The sequence below is a fragment of the Passer montanus genome, unplaced genomic scaffold (assembly GCF_014805655.1).
Source record: "Passer montanus isolate IOZ18808 unplaced genomic scaffold, ASM1480565v1 scaffold3, whole genome shotgun sequence".
Taxonomy (NCBI): Eukaryota; Metazoa; Chordata; class Aves; order Passeriformes; family Passeridae; genus Passer; species Passer montanus.
This window is the reverse complement of record NW_024367707.1, coordinates 11,926,600-11,954,536: the sequence shown is the minus strand read 5'-3', so window position 1 is coordinate 11,954,536 and position 27,937 is coordinate 11,926,600. Positions and strand designations below refer to the sequence as shown.

Below are 27,937 nucleotides of genomic sequence, written 5' to 3'. Positions count from 1 at the left end.
AAACAACTCATAGCTACTGTAGTCTTTCATAGGTTTACAGAGGTTTCCCCATGACATTAATTTACAAAGAAGCAACCAAAAAATAATGCCAACAATGCAATTTCTTCTTTCAGTCTTCATTCTTTGTCCTGAAGTAGTTGAAAACCACTGTTACAACTAGCTGTGGGTGATTACAAAGGTAACTCCAGATATAGAAAGCATCAGTGCATTAGATCTTTAGATCTTATTGAAAGAGGATTTATTCTTGCTTGCTATAACTCAAAAGACATTAAAAACATTTTTTGTGAAAATTCTTGTTAATTAAAATCTAATTATTCAATGACTGCTGTTTGGCATCTCTAAGAAATTGCTCAAGGTCTTGAAACAAAGAAAAGATAAATCAGTGAGCAAGTTATCATAAACCAAGGATTTTCCCCCTCTTTTTTCCTACCTACCATGCATAATTAATATGTGATAATACCCATAATGAGTTGCCTAAAACAATTAGCAACACATCTCCAGTGACCTGCTACTCTGAATATAATGCTTTTTGAATTTGGAGGTGCACCAGTCTTTTTGTGCTTACACACTCACCTCACGTAGAAGCAAAGAAGGCTGCAGAGCATAATTTATTATTCTGCATCACATTTCATCAAGTCTCTTAGCAGCTACTTGATACATTATCAAGACAAATGCAAGGAAAAAAAAAGTATTCCTACCTCTCCACCCTCCCAAGTAGAGTACCCCAAAGACTAAGAACTAATTATAATCCTTCTTACCCCTTCCAATCATTAAGATACCTTCAGTGAAAGCAAACCTTGACCAGGTTACTTTTTGTATGGAATTTCAATGAGTTTTTTCATCTCCGTAAGACAAATACATCCATAAATAAATATCCACTGCAGTAACAAGGGCAATGTCTGGAACACTTAAAAGTTAAATTACTTGCAAGCCATACAACATTTCATTTTTCTTCCACAAATATATAGCAAAGACTGCCAGCAGGGGGAGGGGTAGGTTGGGAGAGTGGGTGAATGCATGTGTGAACACACAAGAACACATGCTTCAGATGAAAAGGGAGGAAGTAGATCAACCATAGGAACTGAGAGCATGATGACTGAAAAAAAACCTGAAAACAAACAAACAATCTCCTTCCTTTAATTATCTTTTAAGTACAAAACAGTGGCTTATTATGAATTTAGGGAAAACATGCCTTGTATAGTACTGTAGAGTATCAGCCTGTTTTGTCTCAAATATTCAGAGTATTGCTACAAGAAAGGAGATCAGAGGAAAGGGTCCAGATCAGAGGAAAGGGTCCCATGGAGGTGGGGCAGTGCTGTACTGAGCCAACTTTCTGCTCCCCTCTAAGACTTGTGCTCAATTCCCCCACCCCAACTCATTACCTTTGTGTACTGGTGTGGTGGCTTGTTTGTGAGCCAGCACTTTCTGAAGTGTTTTTGTGGGAGTTGTGGAGTCTACTGTACAAAACTAAGGCCTTGTTAGCTGATACTTTTTGTGGAAATGCATTGTAAGAATTTAAAGGCATTTTAGCCAGTATCTTTTGAGTGTAAACATTGGGCTGGTTGCCACAGTTAAGATGACTATATAATAAAACATAAGAGTTCCTTGACATGTGGTCCAGTGCCTTTGTTCCACCGGACAAGAACCTATAACCAACGTCCAACCCTCCACCCATGGGTTGTGACAAGCAGATTTTCAGAAGTCCTAGACTGTGAAACACGATGGAATACCTCATGTTCTTTTCTCTACAGCTGGAAGGCAAGCTTCCTAACAACAGGCTTCATCATCCAGCCTGGGAGACACAAGTCAGGGCTACATTCTTAGACTAGGTAGCAGCTGAGGAAGGTGCAGGATTCAGCCAACAGGCTGTACAACAGTGTATCACAATAAAAGTACATTCCACTGCAGTGCTGTATCTTTGCATCCCAAGCTGTAAAGCTTCTACAAATATATATAAAACTATATTTTTTGATACCTAGTTACTTTAAATTGCTCAGTACATAATTTAAAAGTATGATTCATTAATAATTTATTCCTCTATATTTCTCCAGTGTTTATCTGATATCAATAGCTTCTCCAGCAGGGAGAGGAACCCATAAGTAAGTTATACTGTTTATTGTTTTCCAGTGCCCCATAATAGCAGGAATTCAAGAACTAGTCCAGCAACATATACTAAATAATCAAAAAACAACTTGCCATCTAGAAATGCCTTCAGTCACATTGCAGAACAAGAAAAGTAAAGGTTTCAGGAACTGAGGAAAAACTTCTAACCAAGAACCTTTCTGAGCAAAGAGCTGATGTATCATGTGGAAACTAGGACAATTCCCAAGGAAGCAAAAAAGGTTGGGAGACTGAATTTCTCAGGTTCAAAAGTACGCAAAAATATGTTTTCCTCCATTTTTTCAGGAAGTGGTCTACACAGTGGACAAGATATGGATAAAACTCCCTTCTGATCTGCTTTGAAAATAAAGCAACAGTTCCAGATTGCTGTTATGTTCTCTGTGGAGAATTTTTCTTGGCAATGTAGAAATGTACTGGAACTACTTTTCCAATTAGGCTTTACAAAAGACTAACAGCTAGATATTTTTAGTTCCTGATAAAAAGACACAAGCTGTTAAGACTGGGCAATTTTGGATGCCTACATAAAGTAAAAAACACCATTTCTCCAAAAAGCTTCAAAATCAAAAAAAGGGAGGTTCCTTGGACTTGGCACCTCACCTTGATTAGAAGACAGACAAGTTGAAACATTCTTTTCCCAAGCCCATAGAGACACCCTTTCAGATTCCAACCGCTATCCACTTTAAACATTTCAGGGCATGTTTTACATGACAGAACTCAACTAATCTGCGCACACACAAATGCTGGGGCATCGTTCATTCGCCTTTTAATCACTTCATGTACAATAAGAGTGAAACCTATGTAATCTATATTTAATCTATAATCTATCTTAGGGAGTCAACTCTGCTTTTGCTGCAAAACACTTAAGCAAGGTGTGTTACTCAGGAGCAGTGGTTTCAACCTCTCATGGCACTGAATCAGTTGCTCAGCTGTCCTACCTCCCAGGGTGTACCATCCCCACCAGGACACACTTCTGCCATGGGAGAATCCTCTCTGCTGTGTTTGGAAGCTGGTCACTGTGTAGCACAGTATGCAAGGCTAACAGGAACACTGACAGAGTACAGCACTCAGACGAGGGACAACAAGAAAACACACCCCAGAAACACTCAAACATCTGAGACCTTCATTCAGTCTACTAACCATATGGCTACACTGGAGCTGGCATCAGCAAATCAGACAAGGCACAAAGTTCTTTATTGACCCTAACCCATCAAATGCCTTAATGAACTGTAATACATCAGTAGAGAAAAGAAAGTCCAATAGCTTTTGAAAAGAAAGACTAAATTCTGCTTTCTACCTCAAAATGCACCTTCAGACAGAAAAAGCTGTAGAGCAACTCTGATCTCTCTTCATAAAAAGCAGCCACTGGTCTGTGCTGTATCTGCCTCTGTCAAACCACACTGTCTGAGAACAACAGTGATCATCTACAAACGTTTGTCACCTCTCTTCCTGAATCCAGCCTAGCACTTTAAACTGTATACTCTGACCATTACCATCACAGATTATATCCACTGGAAAAAACAAGTATCTAACAATATGCTAAAACAGCTGGCAAGAACTGTGAGTCCAAGGAAATAAGACAGCAGGGCTTGAGTAAATCAGAGTGGTTCATACCATGAACAGCTATTTAGAAGGTTGTTTAAGATGAGAAAAAATTGGTAATCTAGGCCTATGCAAGAAAAACTAGAGTCAAGCTTGAAGAAAAAGACATTGATGTATATTTGAACTAAGCTGAAAAATCTCAGTGGTTTTACACTTAATGCCTTTATTTCTAAAATAAAAAAATTGTGAATCGTAAACTCAGGAAAGAGTATAAGCCAATAAAACTGAGAAAGGACAGATTTATAGTGACTAAAACATTGATTTGAACAGCAGGGATTCCCATTTACAGCTCAGTGCACCACTTAGAATTGTTGTTCATGTCTGTAATTTCTGTACTTTAAATAAAGTACTCCTAATACATTCAGCCTCCAGGTATACACAAGGAATAACAGCAACATCACTAATTAAATACCACTTATCTGAAAACCATAGTGAGTAAAATACATACACTACATGCATACAGTAAAAATGGAGAAGTTGAGTGGGGAAAAAAAAGCAGAAAAAGTTTAAAAATGAAGTGGATAATAAAAAAAACAGTTTTAGCATTCCTTTTTACAAAAGCCCACAATACCGATGGTCACATTAAGTGCTAAATTAGCCTTCTTTATCCTGTTTTAGTTGTACAATATAGAATAAAATTACAAAATATTTTAATGTCATAATGTTCTGAACCTACTGTTCTTTCATTATATCTTCCAGAGCAAAAAAGTCACAGGAAATTTCTCTTTGAACTTCTCAAGTCTATGACAAAATGCCCACTGAGATTCATAAATCCTAATGCCATTTAATCAGTCTGAAAAAATTTTAATGAGCTCTCTCTAGATTTGGTACAGAGATTATTTGTAACTATGGGATCAATTAATTAATTAGAAATGGAAGAAACTGCAAAGAAATAGTGTTTTAAATTAAGGCAATGATTTACATCACTTGGAACTTTTTAAATAGAACAGATTGATTCTTCATAAGAGAGTTATGACTATTTGTATCACTACAATCTATCCCTCTGTTTAAAAAGTGAATATAAATGGATTTATTTGCTTTTAAACTACTACTAAGGTCCTTCATTTTAGAAAAGCTATAAGCAAATCAACCAAAATACTGGAAAGCAATGCCTTAGCCTTCATTGCCCTTAAGCAGGAAGTTAATCAATCTGTGTGGTCTTGATGACAGAAATATATTGGAAATATGAATAAATGTTGGCATGCAAATGTCAGAAACCCTCTGATTCAGAGCCATATTTAAAATAAATTTATTTGCATACCATTTTTGTTATTATGAAACAAAAGTTCTTCAAGATAGCACTGAAAAGTTATAGTCAATATATAAATATATGTATAAATTATGAAAGTACACAAAAAATGGCCTGGTTACTATAAACTCTTTCAAATAAAAAATTAATATTCTGGTATTTCAAATTCCAAAAGCATTATTTTAAATAATGTGAGCTCTGTAAGTTATAGAGGAACAGAAAAATATTGTTCACGAAAAGCCTATCTTTTTTCCTTTTTTTTTTTTCCCCCAGATCAAATCTGTGAAGTTAATCACTGAATCACAGGATGAGTGAGATTGGAGCTCATCTGGTCCAGCCTTCCCCATTGCACAGGACTGTGTCCAGACATACTTTGTGTATCTCCACAACCTCCTGGACAACCTTTGCAAGTGCTTGGCCATCCTCACAGTACAAAAAAGTGTTTCCTTGTGCTCAGTGTCCTGTGTATGTCTGTGTCCATTGCCTCTGGTTCCATCACTGGGCATCACTGAAAAAAGTCTGTCTCCTTCTTCATTACAGTCTTTCTTTATGTATTCATATCCATTAATCAAATCCTATTGAGCATTCTCTTAATCCATGCACACCACTAAAGCAGATGTTAAACAGGGCTGTACCCTCAGAGCAACCACTAATCACTGGCATCCAACTGTGCCACTGATCACAATCCTCTGAGCCTGGTCACTCAGCCAGTTTTCAAACCATTTCACTGTCTGCTCATCCACATCATATGGGTGAGAATGTCACAGGCACCACTGCAGTTCAGGTAGACAACAGCCACTGCTCTCACCACGTTCTCCAGGACAGTCTCTTCATCAAAGAAGTTAACCCGGTTTGTCAAGCATGACTTTTCCCTTGGTGTAGCCATACTGACTACTCCTGATGGTTTGCTTATCCTTACTGTGCCTGGAAATTATTTTCAGGATAAGTTGTTCCATCATCTTTTTCCAGGGATCAGGATGAGGCTGAGAAGCCTGCAGCTTCATGGGTCATCCTTATTGCCTGGCTTCAGCACAGGAGTGATATTTGCTGTCTAGAGCCTTCGAGCACTTCTCCCAGTGGCCATGATAGATCAAAGATTATGGAAAATGTTCTTTCAATGACATCTTCCAGATCTCTCAGCACTTGAAAGTGCATCTCATTAGGATCCCTGGATTTATTAACATTCTGTTTGTTAAAGTATTCCCTGACCAGAATCCAAACAAAAGCTCCAGATAGTTTCCATACAAGTCTGGCAAACTCTGTTCAAAAGTAAACCACACTGCACCAAACTTAATTCACTTTGTATTCCCAGGCAATGAAAATACCGTTTAGACTCTGGGTGAGATCTTGAAGTATGAAAGGTGAGGAATCTTAGCTAATCATTCCATAGGTACTTGTGTAGCCTTTTTTTCCCAATAATTCTACTGAGAGAACAGTAATCACAGTCTAATCTACATAAAATTCTTCCTTAAAATTAGCATGCAACACATTTTTCTGCAGTAATGAAAATAACTCCAAAAGTTCAGAACTTACGTTCCACTTGGCAATTTAAAGGAAATTTCATTTAAAATAAAAATGAAGACATTGTTGTAACTCTCAGTTTATGTGAAATTTTCCCCCTACAGATTTCTACTTCAGAATTGTTTGTAAAGTTATATATAAGACAGGAAAAATTAACATATCTTTTATTTGAGAAAGACTGCTCAAATTGATCATTTTAAATCAGAAACAAGGACTATGATCTCAGAGATTTAGACTGCTAGTGGAAAGATATACCTTTAGAAAAATATATGTCCTCATCACAAAGAACTATATTTAATGTTTCGACACTTAAGAGGTAAATCAGCCATGAATGTTTCCAAACTCTGAATAGTGAAGTTAAGTTTGCAGATGTATATATATAGCAGAAAATCATTACACTTTCCTATTACTGCATGCTAGCACGTAGCAAATCAGAGCAATCTGCAAAACAAACTCTAAATGTAGTGGATGGAAATCCCTTTCTTTGACAGCACAAACATATTTGAAAATGGGAGTTGCTGATTTTAATAATATTTATATTAATCTAAGTCTTTATTACATTTAAAAAAAAATCCAAATATTGCTCAAACAGAAAATTCCTAAATTTAATTTGTGCCCTCCCCCTCTTACCTTCTCTGGTGGTGCAGGAGGGTCAAATCTCTTTGCACAAAGTAAAAATGGATCAGGATGCGGCTTGCCACGCTTCAACTCAGGATCCTCTCCCAACACAATATGATGAAAAAGACTAAATAAGTCTTTGTGTCTGCTTGTTTTTATCTCAAATGATGATACACTCGAGCTGGTGGCAACACCAATGGGTATCTTGTGTTTGTGTAAATGATGGATCAGCTTACTGACTCCTGCAAGACAAATATACACATTTTAGTTTACGATAAACTCTTTCAAATAAAAAAGTAATATTCTGGTATTTCAAATTCCAAAAGCGTGATTTTAAATAATGTGAGCTCAGTAAATTATAGAGGAACAATAAAATATTGTTCAGCAAAAGCCTTTCTTTTTTCCTGGTTTTTTTTTTTTTTTTCCCCAGATCAAATCTATGGTTTTGGATTTTATAAATATGCATATAAGTTGGTATATGTATTAATGTTTATAAACAATTACAAAGCATTTAGCAATACTTCAACAATGCTGTCTTACTGAATATCATAAACCTATTCCAAACAGTCAGTGTAAAAGAAAATTCTTGCTGTATCTGAAATGTTCCTTCAACATTCAAAAATCATGGAACATTCTCTAAGTTATATACATATTTTTTCTGTTATCAAACAATTATTTTCTTAAAATCTGCCAAAAATATGATTAACATCACTACATAATGAGACCCACTAAAAATGCATTAAGCAATGTCCCCACATTATGTAAGTTTATTAGTTAAAACTCTAAGAGTTTGAAAGAACATTTTCTTTCATATACAGTTATGCTCCTGGAAAAAAAAAAATCAAACACGTATACTCTTCTCACTGGATTGCAGAGTTTTAATTCCTGAAGCAGGTATCAAGCTGGCTCAAACCAGCCCATAAAAGAGCTCAGTTTCTCTCTTTTGCAATTACTAAAGCAAGTAACACTGGGCAGAGGAGAGCAGCTGTCAGTCACAGTTGTTAATACCAGAGCTTTATCTATTGAACCTAGAGTAATGAACACCTCAAGCCTAATGGGTAGAAATTTCAATCTGATCCAGTCTTCTAGGGAAGGTTAATGCAGTGAACAGTGAAAACACAACCAGTCTGTGTAAGAGGGACGCATACTTTGTTATTCAGTGCAAGTTTTGAGTTTTCTCTGAAGGGTTTTTAATGCTTCTTTCCTGAAGCATTCTAAATGCTGGATATCTTTCCCAGACAAAACAATTAACATTATCTAATGAAGAACAATTGTGGGTGTCTGGTCTTTATCAATTTCCAAAAGAAAATCCTCCATACCTGTAAAATAATTTCAGCTGTGCTTTTTGGCATTAATCCCAACTGTACCGGACACAGGATATTAGTTTCAGTTAGTTTAGGTTCAAGTAGAGTCCAGTGGACTTTTGGCTCCTTGAAACAACTTAAGCACAATTCTATTTTCATGTTCCAACTACATTAATTCTTATCCTATTTTTTCATGCCTGGTTTTACAAAAATAATCTTATTCCCTTCCTCCTGATTCACTGTCATCATTAGTGGTCTCCAATCCCTTAAACCATTCCTACTCCTCCTTTAACACCTCAGCATGTCTGATTTGTATTTCCCTTGTGATCCAGCCATTCAATTCTATAAACAACTGTGTTATCTGCCATACATTTTTCCCAAGTATAATCATATGCCCAACTTTGATAAGCTGTAAGTACTACTGATAACAAAATGTGTAGATTAGTGAATAGGTGCAATAAGTAATCTATCTATCTGGAAATGGGACTTGTAGGTATGAAATCTGCAGATTTCACTTGTAGGTATGACTCTGCAGATTTCTCGTTTATTCTCTAGAATCGAATGAAAAAATTAATAACTGACATTTCCAGCTCCATGCTTGTATTTGAAGATGGCCTTTGAACTTTAAATACATGCACTTCTCCAATGTTAGATTTTGAGATGGACAGATATAACAAGCACTACTCTTCCTCTAAGGTCAATACATCAGCTATTTAAAAGCCTCCTTATGCTCCATGAAGTGGTTATACTAAGCAAGTACACTTTTCCCCAAATGATGCAACTATGTCCTCTCACTAAAATACCATGTTAAATATGAGCCAGCTTTTTATTCCAGATAGTTTATATCTTCATTCTGAATCATGTGAAGTAAGTCTGTATTAAATTTACGGAAGCACTGATTCCTTGATGTAAAGCAGTAGTATAAGTGTCTCTTCCTAAAATAAAATGCATTCATTCTAAGGAATTTAATAAACTGGAATGTTTAGCAAGGCTAGCATATGTAAGTATTGTAAGATAAAGTAGTCCAAAGATTACACAAGCAGAAGACTTTTCCTACCTCCTACACCCTTGCTATGATATGGTTAGTTTTCTCTAAACTCTACTCTTTTCAAATAGCTAATTTTCTTCAGTCCCACTGCATCACAGCTTCAGTTCATCTCTCACTAGGTATGCTTATTCTGTGTTTCTATTGGAGGTAGCCAGCCAGAGAGAAGCACTGTTGCAGAAAGGTTATTTCTCCAGGGTTCTCTCTTGTATTCCTTGAGCACGTCATGATTTCAGTGTGTAAATGTGTATGCATGTGTGTTTGATTTTTCTTTTTGGCTTCCCTCACAGCAAGGGAGCTAAAATGCAGTTGCCCCTAATATCTCCAGAGAGAAAATATTTACATCATTCACAGAACATGCCACTTAAAAAAAAAATTATTTGCATAGCTGTAAATAGAGCAAGACAGAAAAAAAAAAATGCAGAGGGCAAATCAGCTGCCAGAAAAAAAATTAAACTGCATTTGGAACAGTAACTAGCATAACTTGACAAGCTCAGAACAGTAGCAGCTGAAAAATATTTTAATTTCAGGTTTGCTTTCCTATTTGTAAAAGCTATACATCAGGAAAATCTGTTTTTGTTTGCATCAATTACCACCAGTTTAGTTCTAGACACTTTGCCACTACATCAAATTACTGACACAATTATTTTACTAATTCAGCATATAATTCTTCATCAAGAAGATAATATCTTCCTTAGTATCTTTCTAATGCCTTTTTTTTTAAGAAAACATCAACAGAAGTGGAATTGAGGAACTGCTTTAAAGATCCATAAGAAACATCCCCCAGCAAATACTGTGTCAGGATATCTTCTATAGCTACAAAGATTTTTCAATGAAATGACAATTCAAAACTCAATGGCTATGAAGAAGTATAATGAAAATTCCCTTGATCTCCCTAACTTCTAAGTTACTTGTGGCACCATGTAAGGGATCATAGCCCACCTGTCCCATAGGGACCCCTCTGCTAAACTTCTTGCAACTACCCTCCACCTCTCCTACTGAAAGCTTAGTAACATAGAGCAAGAATAAAAATTTGAGAAATATCAAAAGAAATAAGGATCTCTGTTTTTCCAGCATAAGAATACACTCCAAACGTGGCACACAGGCAATAAATATGCCCACAGGCAATAAATATCTTATGCAGAACAACATAAATTCTTCAAGTAGTTATAAAAAAATAGGAATAAACATCCCACATTGCTATGATTTATTTCCAAATATACTCTTGTTTCTAGATAGTAAAAGAGGAAAGTACTGTATCTTTACACTATCTCTTTAAGTAAGAAGTTTTAGATCAACACAGAACTTTAATATATACTAACTACAACAGTTAAGCATCAGGGACTATTGCACAGAAAATTAGGTGAAAAGAATTGTAAGCAGAGTTTTGTTGCAGAAGCAGTAAAGAAGGAGGATCAACTTTAAATGTCAGCATCTTTAAAACCCAATTAATCACAAATGTCAATGAAGTTATCAACTTTGAGGGAAAAAAGAAAACAAATTAAACAAACAGAAAGGATCTATTTCTTCTGAGACCACAGACACATTTAAAACAAAGAGATTTGCTCTTTTGTTCTGAAACATGCGGAAAAGCATATACATTATTTTATTTCTTTGAAAAATGAACTTTTATCCCTCCATTAGACTCCAGATGTGGTGTTGTTCTCCTTAGATTCAGCTGATAACATGGTGGCTAATACATTGGATCAACTGACAAACTAAAAATAAAACTTATACTGAACAACAAAACCCTTGGGCTAACTGTCACATTTTCCTTCTAGTTGACTAATACATACATGTGCACCAAGAGTTCAGGAAACCAAATAATGTTACACTAAAATGATCTAATGAGAATCCCTATCTAATTATTTACATGCTATTACAAAACTGTTTTCTACATTATTCCTTTTAAGCTATTATATTTTATAATCAAATGATATTATAGATCATGAAGAGAAAATTAACAAGATGAAACTCCTGAAAGCTGACTCAAATTGATTGAAAGTGAAGGGAATTTTTATTTTCCTTTTAGCTTTATACAAACATTATCTCTGTGTCATACACAACAGTTTAAAACAGTGAACAGCACATACATTTTTGCTACATTTTATTTTATATAATTTCAAATTTTTGTACCATCCCTTTTCTTGTATTTATCTGTCCTTGAACAAAACACTGTTCTTAACTTGTACCACTTCTGCATATACAGATTCAGATCTATTTCTTTTAAAATGCTTTCAGATAAAGAAGGAAAGACTATAAAGCTCTTCTATTTTTAAAAAATGTTAATCTCCAACCAAACTTTCATCTATGAACATGTTACAGTAGTATATAAGAATATTTTCAAGATAAACAAGAAAGTGATCTCCATGATAACTCGTATAACATATGAGATAAGGAAGAGAATTATACATATCACTTCAGGACTGAACCCTAATTTCAGTTTCCTCTGTTCCTCAACTGAACAATGTCTCTTGTACTGCGTATCAGTAAAACCTCATAAAAGGAAGGCATTGTGAAATGGCTCAGGCCTGTTACTTTGGTTAACTAGAAAAGGACTGTGGGAAAGTGATTCAGCTGAATTAGGAGTAGAAAACAAGTTACGTAACTATGGTGTGTTCACATCGTGGTGCATGGTGAATGATGCTTGCTATGATTTGAATTATGTTTGTTATGATTTAAAAGTATGTAGCTGATAATGGGCTAACTGCTCAAAAAGGCCTGGGTTTTGCAATAAAGCAGATCTCCTTTGCACCTGCCCAGGGACTCTGTGTCACTACAGACCCTCACTCACCCACACTGGTGTTCATATTTCTGCTTGCAGTTGATTTATTTGAAGGCATAACACCATCATACAGACAATCACACAGCAAGCTCTGACAGTACCTTAGTCTGAAAATCCACTGTTTGATGTTTTATACACACAGCTGAAGTCCTACAGTCTTCCAGCTTCAGGAAAACAGCTGGTTTGTGTACTGTCAGCACAGAGTGCAGGGGCACATAAATACTCAGACCTACAAAGACAGCCCCCCTGTCTTCTCTAATGTCTCAATCCTAAAAAGATAAACATAAGCTACGTAAGGAAAAAGCCCTTAAAAATGAACTTCACAAGACCTTTTCGCAAGAATATATACACTGAAAATAGGACCACAGTAAGTTAAACCCCTAGAATTTTTAAGGTAGATTCTATGAAAACTAAGCTTCAATATTACATTACAGGATCTCCTACATGGCTGAGAAAGTCTCAAATAAACAGTGTCATTTTCAGTGGCATATGCTTCTTGTCAGTCAACTCCCCCAAGCCTCTCTTGTTATGGCTGCTCTCAATCCATTCTCTTCCCTGCCTGTATTGGTACTTGGGATTACCTCAAATCAGGTGCAGGACCTTGCACTTGGTCTTGGTGACCGTCATGAGCTTTTTCTCGACACACCTCTCAAGCCTGTCCAAGTCCCCCTGGATGACACCCCTTCCCTTCAGCATGCTGACTGGGCCACACAGACCAGTATCATCAGCAAATCTGTTAAGGGTGCACTCAATCCCTCTGTCCACGTTGCCAAAAAAAAAATGTTAAATGGCAAAGGTAAAATACAACTTTGCACTTGTCTCACATTCAGTACTCCTACACGAACATCTATCACAACATTGCTCTTCATTCACCACTGTGCAGATACAGTTACTTTTCTTCTCACAATAAGCAGCACAAGAACAGAGGACACCTGACCTCTGTGAAAATCAAGGTTCTTTAGACACATATTCAAATCCACTTCATTTTGCTGTAATATTGCACAAAACAAGCTGTCCAAGAGTGTGTGGTGTATATTCGGAAGAAAAGATTTACTGCTGAGAAAAAGACTAAAAGAAATCAAAGTGGTCCATGCAGTGTTTAAATTAACTGTGCATACATTATACATGTCTTGATAATTTATGTCCACTTGTACACAAATGGAAATCTCAAGGATAAATATAGCTTGTGTATTAAAAAGACTACTCCTTTTTTCCAAAACCATTTACAGTTCCCACACTGAATGTGATATGATACCACATGAATGTGGTAGAGCTTTTCAATATTTCATCACTTTATTTAATCAAAGTTAACATTTGCACTCAGCTTTGTCACGTTGATTAGATTTCTAACCAATTCAATAATAATCTTTAAGTTCACAAAAACAAATCTATGGCAAGAAACCTCAGCAGCCTCTGAACACTAAGAGCACTCAGCAAAACAAAACAACCTCACTTAGAAAAAGAAGATACTATTTGTTAACTTAAGTAATAAAATTATTTTAAATATTTTCATGATGTCTGGTGTGCTACAACAATGGCAAGCCCATCACTGATGCTATTAATTTCACACATTTGCTCTCAATCTTTAGGTGAAGTCAAGATTGCTGCTGTGCAGGTGACAGTGTGACAGAGGTGGGGTTATCCACTGCTTGGTTTAATTGCCAAGAATGTTTTAAATTGGTCAGCCCTAAACAGGCAGTTGGACTAAATGACACTTGTAGGTCCCTTCCAACTGAAATAGTTATATTCTACTCTATTTCTGAATCTCATGGAAACACAATTCTCAGATCAACCTGCTTCTTTATTTGTTATGACATACTGTTTAAAAATGCCTTTTGCAATGGTATAGCATTCTTTCATTAAGCTACAAAAGTGGAAGTGGAAACTACCAGCCTACCCCCACTCTTTAGAAGGCCATGACTATTAATAAGGAATTTTGTCTTCTCATCTTATTGCTCCCTAAAAAGTATCAGAGACCCTTCTGTTTGGAGAGACTTCCTATTCATCAAATCATTACTTTCATTTGAATCTGGACATACTGAGACATGCATGACCATAGAAGAAACATAAGTATTCAATTTTATATCATTCAAAACCTGCATCAACTACTTTGCTGATTTCCTGATAAAAGCATGTTTGGGATGCAGTCCTTTAGGACTTAATGTAAAGGTCAATGTTTGATATCAGCCTAACAGGAAGCATCATTCTGTAGTTTGCAGGTAACTAGTTAATCTCTAGGGGTTACAGGCTCACTGAGCCCAGCATGGACTCACTAGAGCTTCCCACCATTAAAACAAAAACAACAAGGAAGAGAAAAGATCATGGTAGGAAGTCTGTTTAACTGCCAAGGGCACAACATGAATCAAGAAAGCAATGGTTAAGCAAACTATACTTCTGGTTGAATTAAACTGCTCAAGAAAAAAGTAATTTGGAGCGAGTCACCATTGAAATTTAAACTGTTATCCTTTCTTCTCTTTTTGTGCTTTCTGGCTGGCTTAATTTGGTACTAAAATTGAGGTATGAAATTATCTTCTCATGGCTGCAAAGGACATTCAACTGTACTTGAACTGGAAAATAGTTTACACATCACATTCTGCACTGGCTGAAGAGGAGATGCAACAGCTAAATCCCAGTCATCATGAAAATGGTCCAGGAATGGAAAATATCTGAAAGGCATACACAGCCACACAATCATTAAAGATTTGTGTTTTGCGATAATGATGATGAGCCAAAACCAAGAGACTACAGTGAAAGAATAACAGTAGTTTCATAATCCTGACATGATTATAGCAACTGTTGGTAGTTGCATAATTTGGAGTTCAGTTTTTGTCACTCTGTATATATTCTAGGTTTATGCAAAAACACACATATATACATATAGGTAAATATACATATGCATGGTTTTTTTCTGTTCTGCTTGTCATGCCCTCATCTTCTCACTAAACACTTCCCTGCAACATAGAAAAACTCAAAATGCATTTGCAGAAAGTCTACTGCATTACTCTTGTAGATAAAAATGTCTGTACACTGACAGAAATATATAGAAAAAGCAGCATAGCGGCAGGCCTGTCATTTTTAAAGTGTCATCTTGGATTAATCTCTTTCTATCCTGAATCAAAATTACCATTCTTTAAGATTCTTTCAGAACTAAAAAAACTCTAACTGTGAAAATAGTTACCCAAAATAGTTCCCAAATAGTTACCAGAAAATTCCATATTAGAAATGGATGGTGCCTCTTCTTAAATGAAATTTGTATTTTGACCACAACCTGATGTATTGAAGCTTGTCTGTCAGTTTGGCCATACTGAAATAGCCCAAATTCTGTCTTCAGCCACTTATGTCTCAGAGGTGTCGTACACTAAGTGGGTATGCCTGTCATATAGCCTGTGCCATGGTTTAACCCCAGCAGGACACTAAGTACCACACAGCTTCTCACTTTGTGTGCATTCCTACCTAGTGGGTCAGGAAGAAGATTCAGGAAAAAAAAACAACTTGTGGGTTGAGATAAGAACAGAAAAATAATAAAAATGAAGTAATAATTATAATATTAATACTACCAGTTGTAAAATGAAATGGAAAGGGAAAGAGAGAGACAAAATCTGAGAAGAGTGATGAAACAATTGCTCACCACCTGTTGAATGATGCCCATACCATCCTCAAGCCATAGTTGGTCCCTTTCCTGGGTAATAACCTCAGTTTATATACTGGGCATGATGTGCTATGGTATGGAATATCCCTTTGGCCAGATCACATAAACTCCCTTGGCCATGCTCCCTCCTGGCTTATTGTGCACCTATTCACTGGCAGAGCATGAGAAAATGAAAAATCCTTGATTTGGGGTAAGCAAAAATCCTTGATTTGGGGTAAACATCAGTGTGTTACCAACTTTATTCTTGTACTCAATCCAAAACACAGCACTGCACCTGGTACTAAGAAGAAAATAAACTCTATCTCAGTTGGAATGAGGACAAGTTTCTAACTTGTCAGATGAAGAACTGCTTTGCCAATTAAATATTCATTCAACTTCCACACTATCCTTAGCCATCACTGACATATCTGTAATTTTCTTGATTTAGGAATTTACAGTGCTATCATCTTTGGCAAGATCATGTGCATAGCTCATCCAGAAAGAAGTACCACTTTGAGTCACTTTTTCAAACACCATTGGCCACTGTTTAGCAATGCTTTCCACCAAATCAAATTTCAATCCAATTTTTTTCACAACTTTTAGAAACAGTTTGAAAAATAGAATGTCACCTGTCTATTAACTGTCAAAAGATGACCAGACACAGAACTTTAGAGTCCTCTTACACTGTTAACATGACAATTAACTTTCACTTTCCTGTAATTACCTGTAACCATCTGAAAGATCAGTTTAGTCAGAGAGCAATGGAAAACTCAGAACATTACCACAATCTTACATCTTGCACAACACGTTCAAGAAGCCCATGCTCAATTCAACAACATTGACTATAGAATAAATCCACAATCCATTAATAAACATCCTCAGAAGATACAGAAAGACAGAATTGGATTAAAAAATCTGGTTAACTGGTAAACAGTTCTTAAAGAAACTGAATAGTAAGTAGCTGGAGACATTTTCCCCTAGCGTATTAGCTGTCATCAACCTGGTTTCCCAAAATTCATGGCAATTCAGCTTGTATCCTAGTTCACATCAATTCTACTTTAGAATATGGACTGAAAAAATTATCATGTGTATTTAGTTGAACTGAAAAGATAATCAGTTGAACAATTTTGATGATGATGAAAATGTTTACTTGCTTCTCCTAGTACAAATTTTGCTTGTTTCATCCATACTAGTCCAGCTTCAGTGAGAACAAAATTAACTTCTTGTAGGCAGAAACAGTAGAAAACCTCATGTTTCCTCTGGCTAATCTGTTCCATCACCTTTCTAACTCTCTTCAAGCCAGCTCAGCCACATTATCACAGTCATGGAGTATCTCCTCTGTGCTATCCAACATTTTACCTAGTCTGTTCATCTGGCATTTTCTAAACCCATACAAACTGTTTTTGTTTGGCTTGCAAAAGATATATTTGAAAAGTCAGTCCCAGAAGCTTGAGAAGAAAAACAAAAGACACATCAATACAACTTTCTTGTTTTCTGGAAAGTTTAACTAGGCTTACAATGTCAGGTGGATGCATAAGTGAGAGAGACACAATTTGAAAAATCTTGCCTATAAAAGACATTAGAAAGATAACTAAGAGTGAGAACTAAGTTGGACACAAAATATACTAAAGCTTTTTAAGCTGCTGAAAAAAATCACACTTTTTTATTTTTGCTACTTGTTACTTATTCCAAACATATCACATATTTTTAACTTTCATCTTCTTAATGCATTATGAAACTAGGTATAAAAAGTTGCCCTAAAAATTAAAATATTAATGCACTGTAGAAATTGTCAGAACAAACGAGCACACATTCAAAGAGAAAAAATGATAACTGTTAAACATGTACAGTGACATGCAGTTATTTAACTTGTAATACTTTTTTTATAGTCCTCTCCTTCTGTTTTTGTTTTTTTTCCCCCATCATAAATTATTGATACTTGCTGCATAAAGTTCAACATTGTACGTAAAGTTAGCAGCAATCCCAGCTTTACGTACTGATAGTGTTGCATGGCTGAAGATTTCTCTTTAAGCATTTCAAATCTAAATGTAATTCAATACAAAAGAATGCATCCACACTACAGGTAAGATTCATCCTCTTGCTTATCTTGAGTTACCTTGTTGAAGCTACTCACTTGAGCATCCTACACAATCACTGGTAAAAGACTTATCTTCAGAAGGTAAGGAAATTCCCCTGTCTTAGGATAATCTGAAAAACCCTCCTTCTCCACTGACACACTCAGACGCTGTACTTGAATTATAATATTTGGGTTAGGTGAGAATAATTCCAACAGAAAGAGCCCATACTTTTATATGTGCAGGTAAATGCACCTGTGCTTAACAAAGTCAGACTCACAGCCACGTAAAACACAGCTGCCAAAAACAGTTACAAAAAATCTCTAGTTTACCAAACAGAATTTGTGCACATGTACCTAGTCTTTTTTGTTCTTTTAAACATGAAAAAAGCTTTTCTCCATGTAAACCGGGCAAAAAAAATTCTGTCAACTTTAAGGCAACATATCCTCTTAAACACCTAAATAAAAGGCAGATCTAGTAAATTTTTTAAAACAAGAGCAATGAAACAATCTGTAAGAGTGACAGTTTTATGGAAGGTAGATTACAAACTTCTACCTTGATTAGCATTTAAATAATTCCCTAAAGAGGTTATAAATGCTGCAAAGAAACATACCTGGCATCAGCCCAGCCGTATGGAATATCTTCTCCAGCATCGTTTTACTTTCATTGAATAACTCTTCTTTGGTTATTGGAAGATCTAGAACATCTCGAATAATCCCTGCTGCTTCTGGGGCTTGTCTACCCAGAACCATGGATTTCACATCCCAGCTATAGCTCTTTCCATAACGCTGACAGATCTCGTCATACACTTTTGTATAGAGAATCTCAGTATCTGAAAAAAAATAAAAGAAAAACGAAATTTAAACCTATGTGTAAACAAGCAGGCAGCTGGTCTTGCTAAGAGACCACATAAAAGGTGAGAGCATGAACTGCCAGGAGCCAGAGGGCATGTAACAGAGTGGATAAAATGCCTCCCTTTATTTGCAGGAGGGAACCAAGGCTTCTACCATCACCTCAGATGTACCCAGGTTTTTCAAGCTGTCATTCTGCATTAAGAAAATGTATCATAGGGTCTCAACAAATAACTATCTGGACCTGCTCCTTCATCACCTTTCTCCACTATCCAAGTTAGCAAGCAGTGTCTTAATTTAAATACTCTACTTATGCTTTCCATGAGAAAGAAAAGAAAGGAAGAAGGAAATCTGGTACTTTGGGGGTATGCCACTGCATATTCCATGTAAATTGAAAAAAGAAAAAAGATTTAATTACTTAAGAGTGTCTTTGAGAGAAAGCTTCTAAGTGCCTTCAAAGACATTATGGTCATTATTACAGAGCTGCTGGCACCACTGCACTTACAAGAGATTACTCAAGCAAAACGCACTCACTTGTATTTCCAGTGGATTTCAGACAAGAGCAAACTTCAGACTGAATTTTGGCAGTAATACTATCAGCTTATATCTCAAACGTGGTATTAGGTTTAAAGATATTTTTTTAAATACAAACAAACAATTCATCCTTTCCTTCCTTCCTCCCCCTACAAATTTTTTAAAAATAAGGTAATTAACATTGAATTTAACACTAATATGGGGATGACATGTACTTCCAGCTCTTGTCTTCATTTCAGCAAAGATCTCAAACACTGGCTTTTCTACCAGTGTGTTTATCTTTTTAAGTAATCTCCTCTGAAAAGTCAGCTACTGCTGTTAACCATGTTTTCATTTCCTTTGCATGCATGTCTCTGCCTCCTGTATCTCTAAAGATATGTCTCTTATCATGACTTTAGAAATAAAAGGCAAAAGCAAGAAAAGAAAGAAGTTGCTCTCATGAGATTTATTTAGAGAAACTAGGGACTTCCCTTATCATTGTGTCCTTTGCCATGTAAAATATTTTTAATGGAGATAATAAAATACCAAAATTATTCATATGAATATCGTGTCACTTTCTGAATACATAAGAATTATGCAGGAGTGATTAAATGTTAAACTTTAACAAAGGTACTATGAAGAACACAGTCTGAAGAAAAGCACAGAGCCCATGACTACAACAGGTGCCAAGACCTTCCCTGCAGTCTGACAAACACTTCTTACTTCACCACACTAATGTCATCCTGAGATCAGCAGATGAGTCTCATCTGAAAGCAAATAAGAAACACAGGGGCCATTTCACCATGATGTGAACCTACAGCAGGGCAGAATAGATTCTCTGCCACCTGTCAGAGTGCTCTAGTCCGTGTCTCCTCTCAGTAACTAGAGGGGATCCTGGGCAAAAAGATCAGATGAAGACCCAACATACTTGTCTGGAATGTTTAACAGACCACCAAAGGATTCACAAAAACCTCCTACCTTAAAATAGAGGTAAAAAAACCCCTGTATAACTGTAAATGCTCCTCAAACAACTACACAGAAGGGAAAAAAAATTACAAGGGATCTTGGAGACCCCTCAAACACACAGGGAAGGTATCACAACTGAAACACAGGCAAATGGGCTCTGAAAAGTGTTAAGCTGGCTGACACAAGAAAGGAGAAAAGAAAAAAGAACAATAACAAAAATTCCTCAGTTTTGCTTGAAAATGCCAGCTGGTACTCTCTGCAAGCTAGGAACGTAAATTAAGAATACAATTTTTTAAATTCACAGCTCTCACTTTCATTTTTTTTTAAACTATTTTTTCTTCCATATCTCAGACTCACCAGGTGAAGGACATAAAATTCTTATCCTAAGTTTAAATTTGAAACTGAAAATCAATCCTCATCCTATTAAATAGTACAAGCGAAGCAGAATTAAAACAAAGCAAGGAAACAAAAAATTCTAGAACATGGAAATTTTCCTATGGGTCTCTACTGTAATTACATGTTAATCTATTTGAAGTATATTTATAGGTAAATATACTACTTTAATAGTCTCCTGCATTTTAAATATTACATAGCTGACTTGTGAGTGAAATTTTATTTATTTTCCTTAAAAAAAAATCAACATAATTTTAATTTTCATGAGTAGATGACAAAAGCATAGATGTAGGCATTTTACTTTCTGAAATAGATATGTTTCACTACAGCACATGAATAAAGTCTGAAATCTGAGGAAAAAATTATGTACACATACACTGTAAAATCCAGCTGGAATCTGAGAAGATCACTGCTGTAAAGCCGCATTCCTACGTACATGTATAACAGATAAGGACATGTTTCTTATGATTGAAGACAAAGGAAGATCTATATGCTTCCCTAATAATTAAAGAGCATTACATGAATACTAAATAATGATATAACTTCAAGATTTCCTATTCCTATTGGAAAGGAGCAATCTCAAAAAAAGGGCAGGCTAGCTTTTTCACCATTGTAACAAGAAAGAAACCACACACAGTTCAAAGGATTAATCAGAGTTTAAGTATATCAGGGAAGCATAATTTCATCCTGCTATAAATCTACTATACTAAACAAACTATATCTATCTCTCACACAGGAATAAAACCCATTGAAGAAATGACATAAGCAAGAAGAATTAGAAGTTCAACTCAAGTGCCTAATTACAAGCACCTACAAGTATTTACTCTGGTATGTTCAAGACATCCACACACATGTAATGTTAAATAGGTAATTTGGGAAAGACTCACACTTCATGGCATAAGCAGCCAGATGATGCCCTACAGCATCCCAAGTGTTTCACACTCACATATTTCAGCAAGTGAATCCAGCCCCAGCTGCTAGCCTCCATCAGGAATACAAACTGAGAACACAACAGAACATATGTGGCAGTGGCCTGTTCTAATAAGGGAAAGGAAAAGCAAGAATCCTTAGCTTCTGCAATTCCGAGTAAATGCATAAGTTTTCAAAATACTCTTTTTATTTCTAGCTCTTATCTCTTGAAATATCCTTTACATGGACATTATCAGCCCAATGTACTGTCCATCTGGTTGCTACGTTTCACTGGGAATGAGTAATATTCATTCCCTAGTCACATATCATCTTCTAGTCATTTTTATAGTGACCCTTCTTCAATATATAAGCACAGTCAGCTCCACTGGTGTTGTTTAGAGTGTGTAAAAGCCAGCCACAATAAATACAAATACAGTGACCAAAATGACAGAGGCACTGGATTACTCTATTTGTGATCTGGCACAAAAATATGCTGACATGTATTCAGAAAGACCTGCAGGTCACTTGGAAACACACCACAGTGAATATATGAAGTGCATGATCTGCTCGAATCACTGCAGAGTCACAATTAGATGTGCAGATCTACCTAGGCTGGGGGTACAGCAAACATCAAAACAGTATGGAAGCCTCAGGTTTATCACTTACACATGAAGACAGTTTAAGACAGAAAATTATGACTTCATGAATACAGAACTTAATTTTTTTAACCTTGTAATTGATTATTATGTTATTGTTATTCTAAAATAACCTCTAGTTAATCAAGTAGATGAGATAGTAGGCATGAAACCTCCTTTTAGCCATAGCTCATCTTAATCACTAGTTTTGAGTTCTTTGTTTGAATAACCCATCTCAATTTTGCATTAAGCTTCCCAGATGAATTACACATTTATCCTTCTGCTAGAAGCCTAAACCATATTTAAAAGAGTTTTAATTGTCAGTAATTCAAAATCAGACCCTGGACAATTAAACTACAGGATTTTTAAAGAAATTATTACTTTTGTTTTTGGTAGAAAAGTAACCAAAGAGAATTTTAAGTTAAGCAACAGGTTTCTTGTGTCCGTACTTGTGAGGCAATTTCTATTCACATGCAGAAGAGAATAATTTTCAGTATTCAATGTAGCATAATTTAAACACAATCAATCATTTCCACCAACATTTTGGCCCAGGACTGAGAAAGACTCATTAGATTTTGTCATCATCAATACTGAATGAACACATAGATGTTAAAAACTATGATTTTGCTTTCCTATCAGTCTTTCACATTATTTCCATAATCTCTTTAGAGTATGCAACAGTGTAAAGAAACACACAAATTACTGAAATGCTCAGCTGGGTTACAGGAGATAAATACAATTATAAACCAGAATATAATTATAGAAGTGTGAATTTTTACTGTGCTTTTTGCAGCTAATTTGGTGACATTTAGTGCAGTATAAACTCTTAACTTGCAAATGAATCTATACAAGAGCTGAAATGGGGACAACTTGGACCAAATCAATCAAGATTAGATATATCCTCTACACTTATAGTAATGACATTCACATTTTCTCTCACTTTTGATCAGGATATAACACAGGCCTTGGTGTTGTGTGTTTATTCTCCCATTGTATCAACTGAACAATGTTAAAGAACATGGGATTTAAACGCAGCAGTGGGAAAGCTAAAATAGTGACAGATTTCCCATCAGAAACACTATGTTTGTCTAGTCCAGAGCATCACATGCTCAGTCACAGATCCTTTTGCCCACCTATTTCAATATCAGAAAAATCATGTACACAGAATTCTTCTCCCTCTCCCTCTCCCAGACACACAGAAGACATGGATGAGCAGCTCATGGACCAGTTGTGTCAAGTCTGTGAGACTCAGAAGTAAAAGAAATGCTGCAGCACTGCATGAAAGCCAGGGAATGGATGTCGTTCAGCTGTCTCTGTACTCTAAAGAGATCTCTCATCAATCCTGCCATTCTACAACCTCTCTCCCCACAGAAGTACCTGCTTTTAGCTCATTTGGTTACACAAATGAACCAATTCTTGAAATACATGGATTTCAACAATTGAGGATGTGAGTATCAAACAGTGATCCATTCAACACATTTCCAAATGGTATGTGGACTGCCACAAATTTTAGGAAGCACCCACTGGCAAGATAAAAGCCACATAGATATCCACAAATTTGCAAGATTCTACTTGGTTTTGGTAAGCAGGAAAAGAGAAAAGAATGGGAAACCAATGGCCTCTGAACAGCAAACTTAGAATGGAACAAGGAACATCCTCTCAACACAAAGTAGTGAATGCATTATTACCCACAATTTATAAATTACAGTTCCATCTCAAAAAAGACCCAAAAAACCCACAAAACCAAAAATGGTTGCCGAGGGAGCAATAGTCTATGTCACCGAATAAAGGTTTGTGCATAACTCATTCCCCATTCTTTTTTTATCCCTTATTTCTTTCAAAGAGAATTGGAGACTTCCCTCTTACAGTATCATCAAACAAGACAGATAAAACCAATATGAGTAATGCAAAAGAGTAAGCATAGTAAGCATACAGCTGCTGCCGAAAGAGGTCTGAAATTGAAAAAGTTAGTTTAAATCACCAGAACACTCAAGAATTAGAGTTGAAGTCTCCTGAGTTAGCAGGAGGCAAGTTAGCAGTAAGCAAACAAAAAATAAAGAAGTTTTTTTTCTCAGACAACTGAAAGACCGACAACTATAGCAGACAACTGTCTTGCAATTTGTGTCAAAAGGTCAGTTTTGCACTTCCCCCTCAACATTCCTCCATTCACACTTTCATTACTATGAAAGCTAGTTTAAAAATGTATGATTATAGTCACCCATGATGGCTAAAAGGAAAAAAAAATGCAGCAGTTTTACAGCTGACCTCAAAATCACTTACAGCAGCCCAGAAAAAGTAGGGATGAGGAAGGCAGGCAGCAGACATTACCTTTTGCATAATAGCCTAACAGAGCACTAGCTCAGAAAACAAAACTCAGTCCTTCAATCCACCCTAAGGGCCTAAGGCTCTTTTTCTAACATACCCTGACATTTTTTTACACTATTATGTTATGTACATATATACACTTGTATATAGATAAATAATTTATATGCTGGTACATACATATATATATATATACACACATATATATGTAAAGCATACAGGCCTTTATTTTTTTATATATTTACTTTTATATGGTGTATGTGTAGAACTGTGTTTTACAGGCAAAAGTGTCCTTTAAAGAAGGAAACTTAGGATGAGTACTAGCCAATGAATACAAATCAACCTGGAGTCTCTTGACTTAAGGGCTCATTGAAGGAATGTGGTTCAAAATGTTTAGCACTGGAAGTACACAAGGAAAAGGAATGTTCAGTTCTTTACTGTAGTATTCCCCCATTCCTTCCATGAATTTGTTTAGGAAAAAAAATGAAATCTAAATTTATCATCTTAGACATACCCACTTCACTGCCACAGGAGGAAATATGCACTGTTTTCACACATGCTAAGTGAAACATTTGAGCCATGCCTAAATGTCAAGGCTGATGTACCCAACCAGGCAAATTGAACCTAAAGGCAGTCTGGACCACTAAACCAAGGGAAATGCTGCTGTCATATTCATGTCTTGTACCTTTCCACTCTCATAACCAGTACCACTTAAATTCATCTTACTGTTCCCTGGAAGTTAAAGGAAGGTGAAGTACCTATTAAAAGAAACATCAAGCACCAAATAATGGCTACTTCAAAATCATAAGCTACTCACAAAGAACAAGTTATTTAGTAATCCATTTTACATGATTGATAAACCATAACTTCCAAAGATACAGAAAAAAAATAATTGCTGAAAATTAAAATTACTGCTTCCAATTTAACTGAGTAATGATTTGTAAACCATTAAGTTTTTGATTAGCATTTAGAAAAACTCACTGAAAAGATCCATTATTCATTTTAGTAAGGAGCAGGTCTAAGACTATTCTGGAGCTTTAATTTTTGCAAACCTACTTCTTATTTTCCCTTGTACTTGAATGTTAATGTAAGTACACTTCAAGGTAAACAAACATGTTGCATTGTGATTACTTTACTACGTCCAGAGAAACATATTGCTACTGGCTAATTCAGTGCTGTCAGTCTGTTTGCCCCTCTCTGAGAGATCCTACCATGAATTCAAGTTATTGCTAACAGGTTTAAAAAGGAAGTAAATTTGATTCTCAAACAACAGCAGCTGCATGAAACTGTTCCCAAATGAGTATCACGTATTTCCCCCTGTGGGCTTATATTACTAGGAGAATTTTTAAATGGCAGCTACCGCGGAAGCCAATTTCTCATTTTATAAGCAGAAAAACATGGTACTTCTATGGGGAGAGGAAGAAACTTCTGAACAAATACAAAAGGCTTTTTGTTTACATTAATACAGCAGACATATCTTAATGCTCTCTTGTATTCATATATACACCTTATCCTTATTTTTCAATGTCACAGTGAAGTGAAAGAAACAGTTCACAAATAAAGCATGCAAACTTTTTCAATGTGGAGTGGAAAACAGTACTCTGGCACCAATGCAAAACAACACATGAAAACAAAGAGAAGTCTGTATTTCAATTCCAGAGCATGAGGAAATCAAACACTGAAATACGAAATATACATGACTTAATATAAAACATTCAAAAACTGTACTTATTAAGCATCATCTGTGTGACAGCATCTCATTAGTACAAAAATAGAAAAGTTGTTGATTCATAGCAACTGCCTGATACGCTTTCTTAGGCTCTTAACCATTAAAGACAGAACTATGCAAACAGCAGTTGATATGGTGCCTGCAAAACCGTGTCTGTTGGGTGGAAATCTACAATTTACAGAGACACAGCTGTATGGGGAGAGCCAAGTCAGGCCACAGTTACACTGTCAGTAGTATATGAGCTACTATACCATGAAAATTTATACAAGCAATGTTCTCAACCAGAGAAGCAATTACCAGCTCTGAACACCCTATCAGCTTATAGCATATTCACAAGGAAGTTAGCCTTTCACCAAGGAGGTATCTCCTCTTCTTGTGATATTGCTGAAAACACAGAGGAGCAGGTCACTGGCCCAAGGAATGCAAAACAAGGTTTAAAAAGTTGTTTTGAAATTAGATGCTCCAAGATACTTGTATAAAACCACTCCCCCACAAGGTAGATGAAACCAGAAGGGTCACTGTGTCATCAAAGTCAGCAGAAGAATAGCTAATTGTATCTTCTTAATTAAAAATCTGGTGGGTCGGCCCTTGTTGGGCCAGGTACCCAGCCAAGCCCCAAGCTACTCTGTCGTTCTCCTCCTCCTCAGCTGGACAAGGGAATGAAAATATAACAAAAGATTCACAGGTCAAGATGAGAGCAGGGAGAGATCACCCACACCAGTTACCATCACAGGAAAAACAGACAAAATTTGGGGAAATTACATCTGAGTAGGGGAATAAGAAATAAAACCAAGTTTTAACAAACTTCCCTTTACACCCGTCCCATCTTTCTAGGCTTAGCTTTATTCCTAACTTCTCTAACTCCTCTCCTGCAGCAGCACAGGTGAACAGAGAAGAAGGGTTGTGGTCAGCTTGTCACACATCTCTGCTGTTCCTTTTTCTGCAGGAGTAGGACTCCTCCAGCACATGGAGCACATCCTCCCCTCCTTCTTCACCGACCTCGATGCCTGCAGGCCTGTTTCTGTCACATATTCTAGCTCCTCTGTCTTGGCTGCTGTTGTTCAGCAGGTGTTCTTCACCTTCTTAAGTCTGTTATCCCAGAGGTGCTTTCACTGTCACTGATGAGCTCAGCCTTCGCAGCTCTGTCTTGATCTGGCTGGCATTGGCTCCACTGGACATTGGGGAAGCTCCTGGCATCTTCTCACAGAAGCCACCCCTGTAACACACCCTTCCCCACAACTGCTTGCTACCAAAACCTTGCCACACAAAGCCTAATGCAAATACGTATTTTCTCTGGGAAGAGCTATCTATAAGAAACATAACTTTCCTTAAACAGATATCCCAGAGCTGTTCTGTTTAACCCACAACCTAAAAGAGCAGAAATGGAAAAACAAAAATTATGAAAGGGGAAAAAAGGTTGGGAAACTTCATTCCTTCCTCAAAAACACAACAAAATCAGGCCATAAGGAAAATTCTCTTCAGCACATCACAGGTCTCTCCTAATGCCAATTTGCTTATTCTCAAAAAGCTTTCATCTTTCTAAGAATGTACACATATATTCTCAGAGAGATTTTATATAGATATAGATATATTTAAAGACTTGATCAAGCTGCAAATTCAAGGTGCTCAACTTTCATTGCTACATGTTTCTAAATCACTTTCTGGAATACTGTC

The 27,937-nt window shown here is 36.3% G+C and overlaps 1 protein-coding gene across 1 annotated transcript in view; it reads right to left on the bottom strand.

Moving 5' to 3' along the window:
- The window catches only part of LOC120504699 (pseudouridine 5'-phosphatase), a 65,147-nt gene that overhangs the window by 19,813 nt on the left and 17,397 nt on the right, over positions 1 to 27,937 (bottom strand). Inside the window, exons 2-3 of the mRNA XM_039714449.1 lie at positions 18,559 to 18,777; positions 7,121 to 7,350 (exon numbers count right to left, since the gene is read on the bottom strand). Coding sequence (XP_039570383.1) covers positions 7,121 to 7,350; positions 18,559 to 18,777 — 449 coding nt within the window. The remainder of the gene's footprint in view (positions 1 to 7,120; positions 7,351 to 18,558; positions 18,778 to 27,937) is intronic.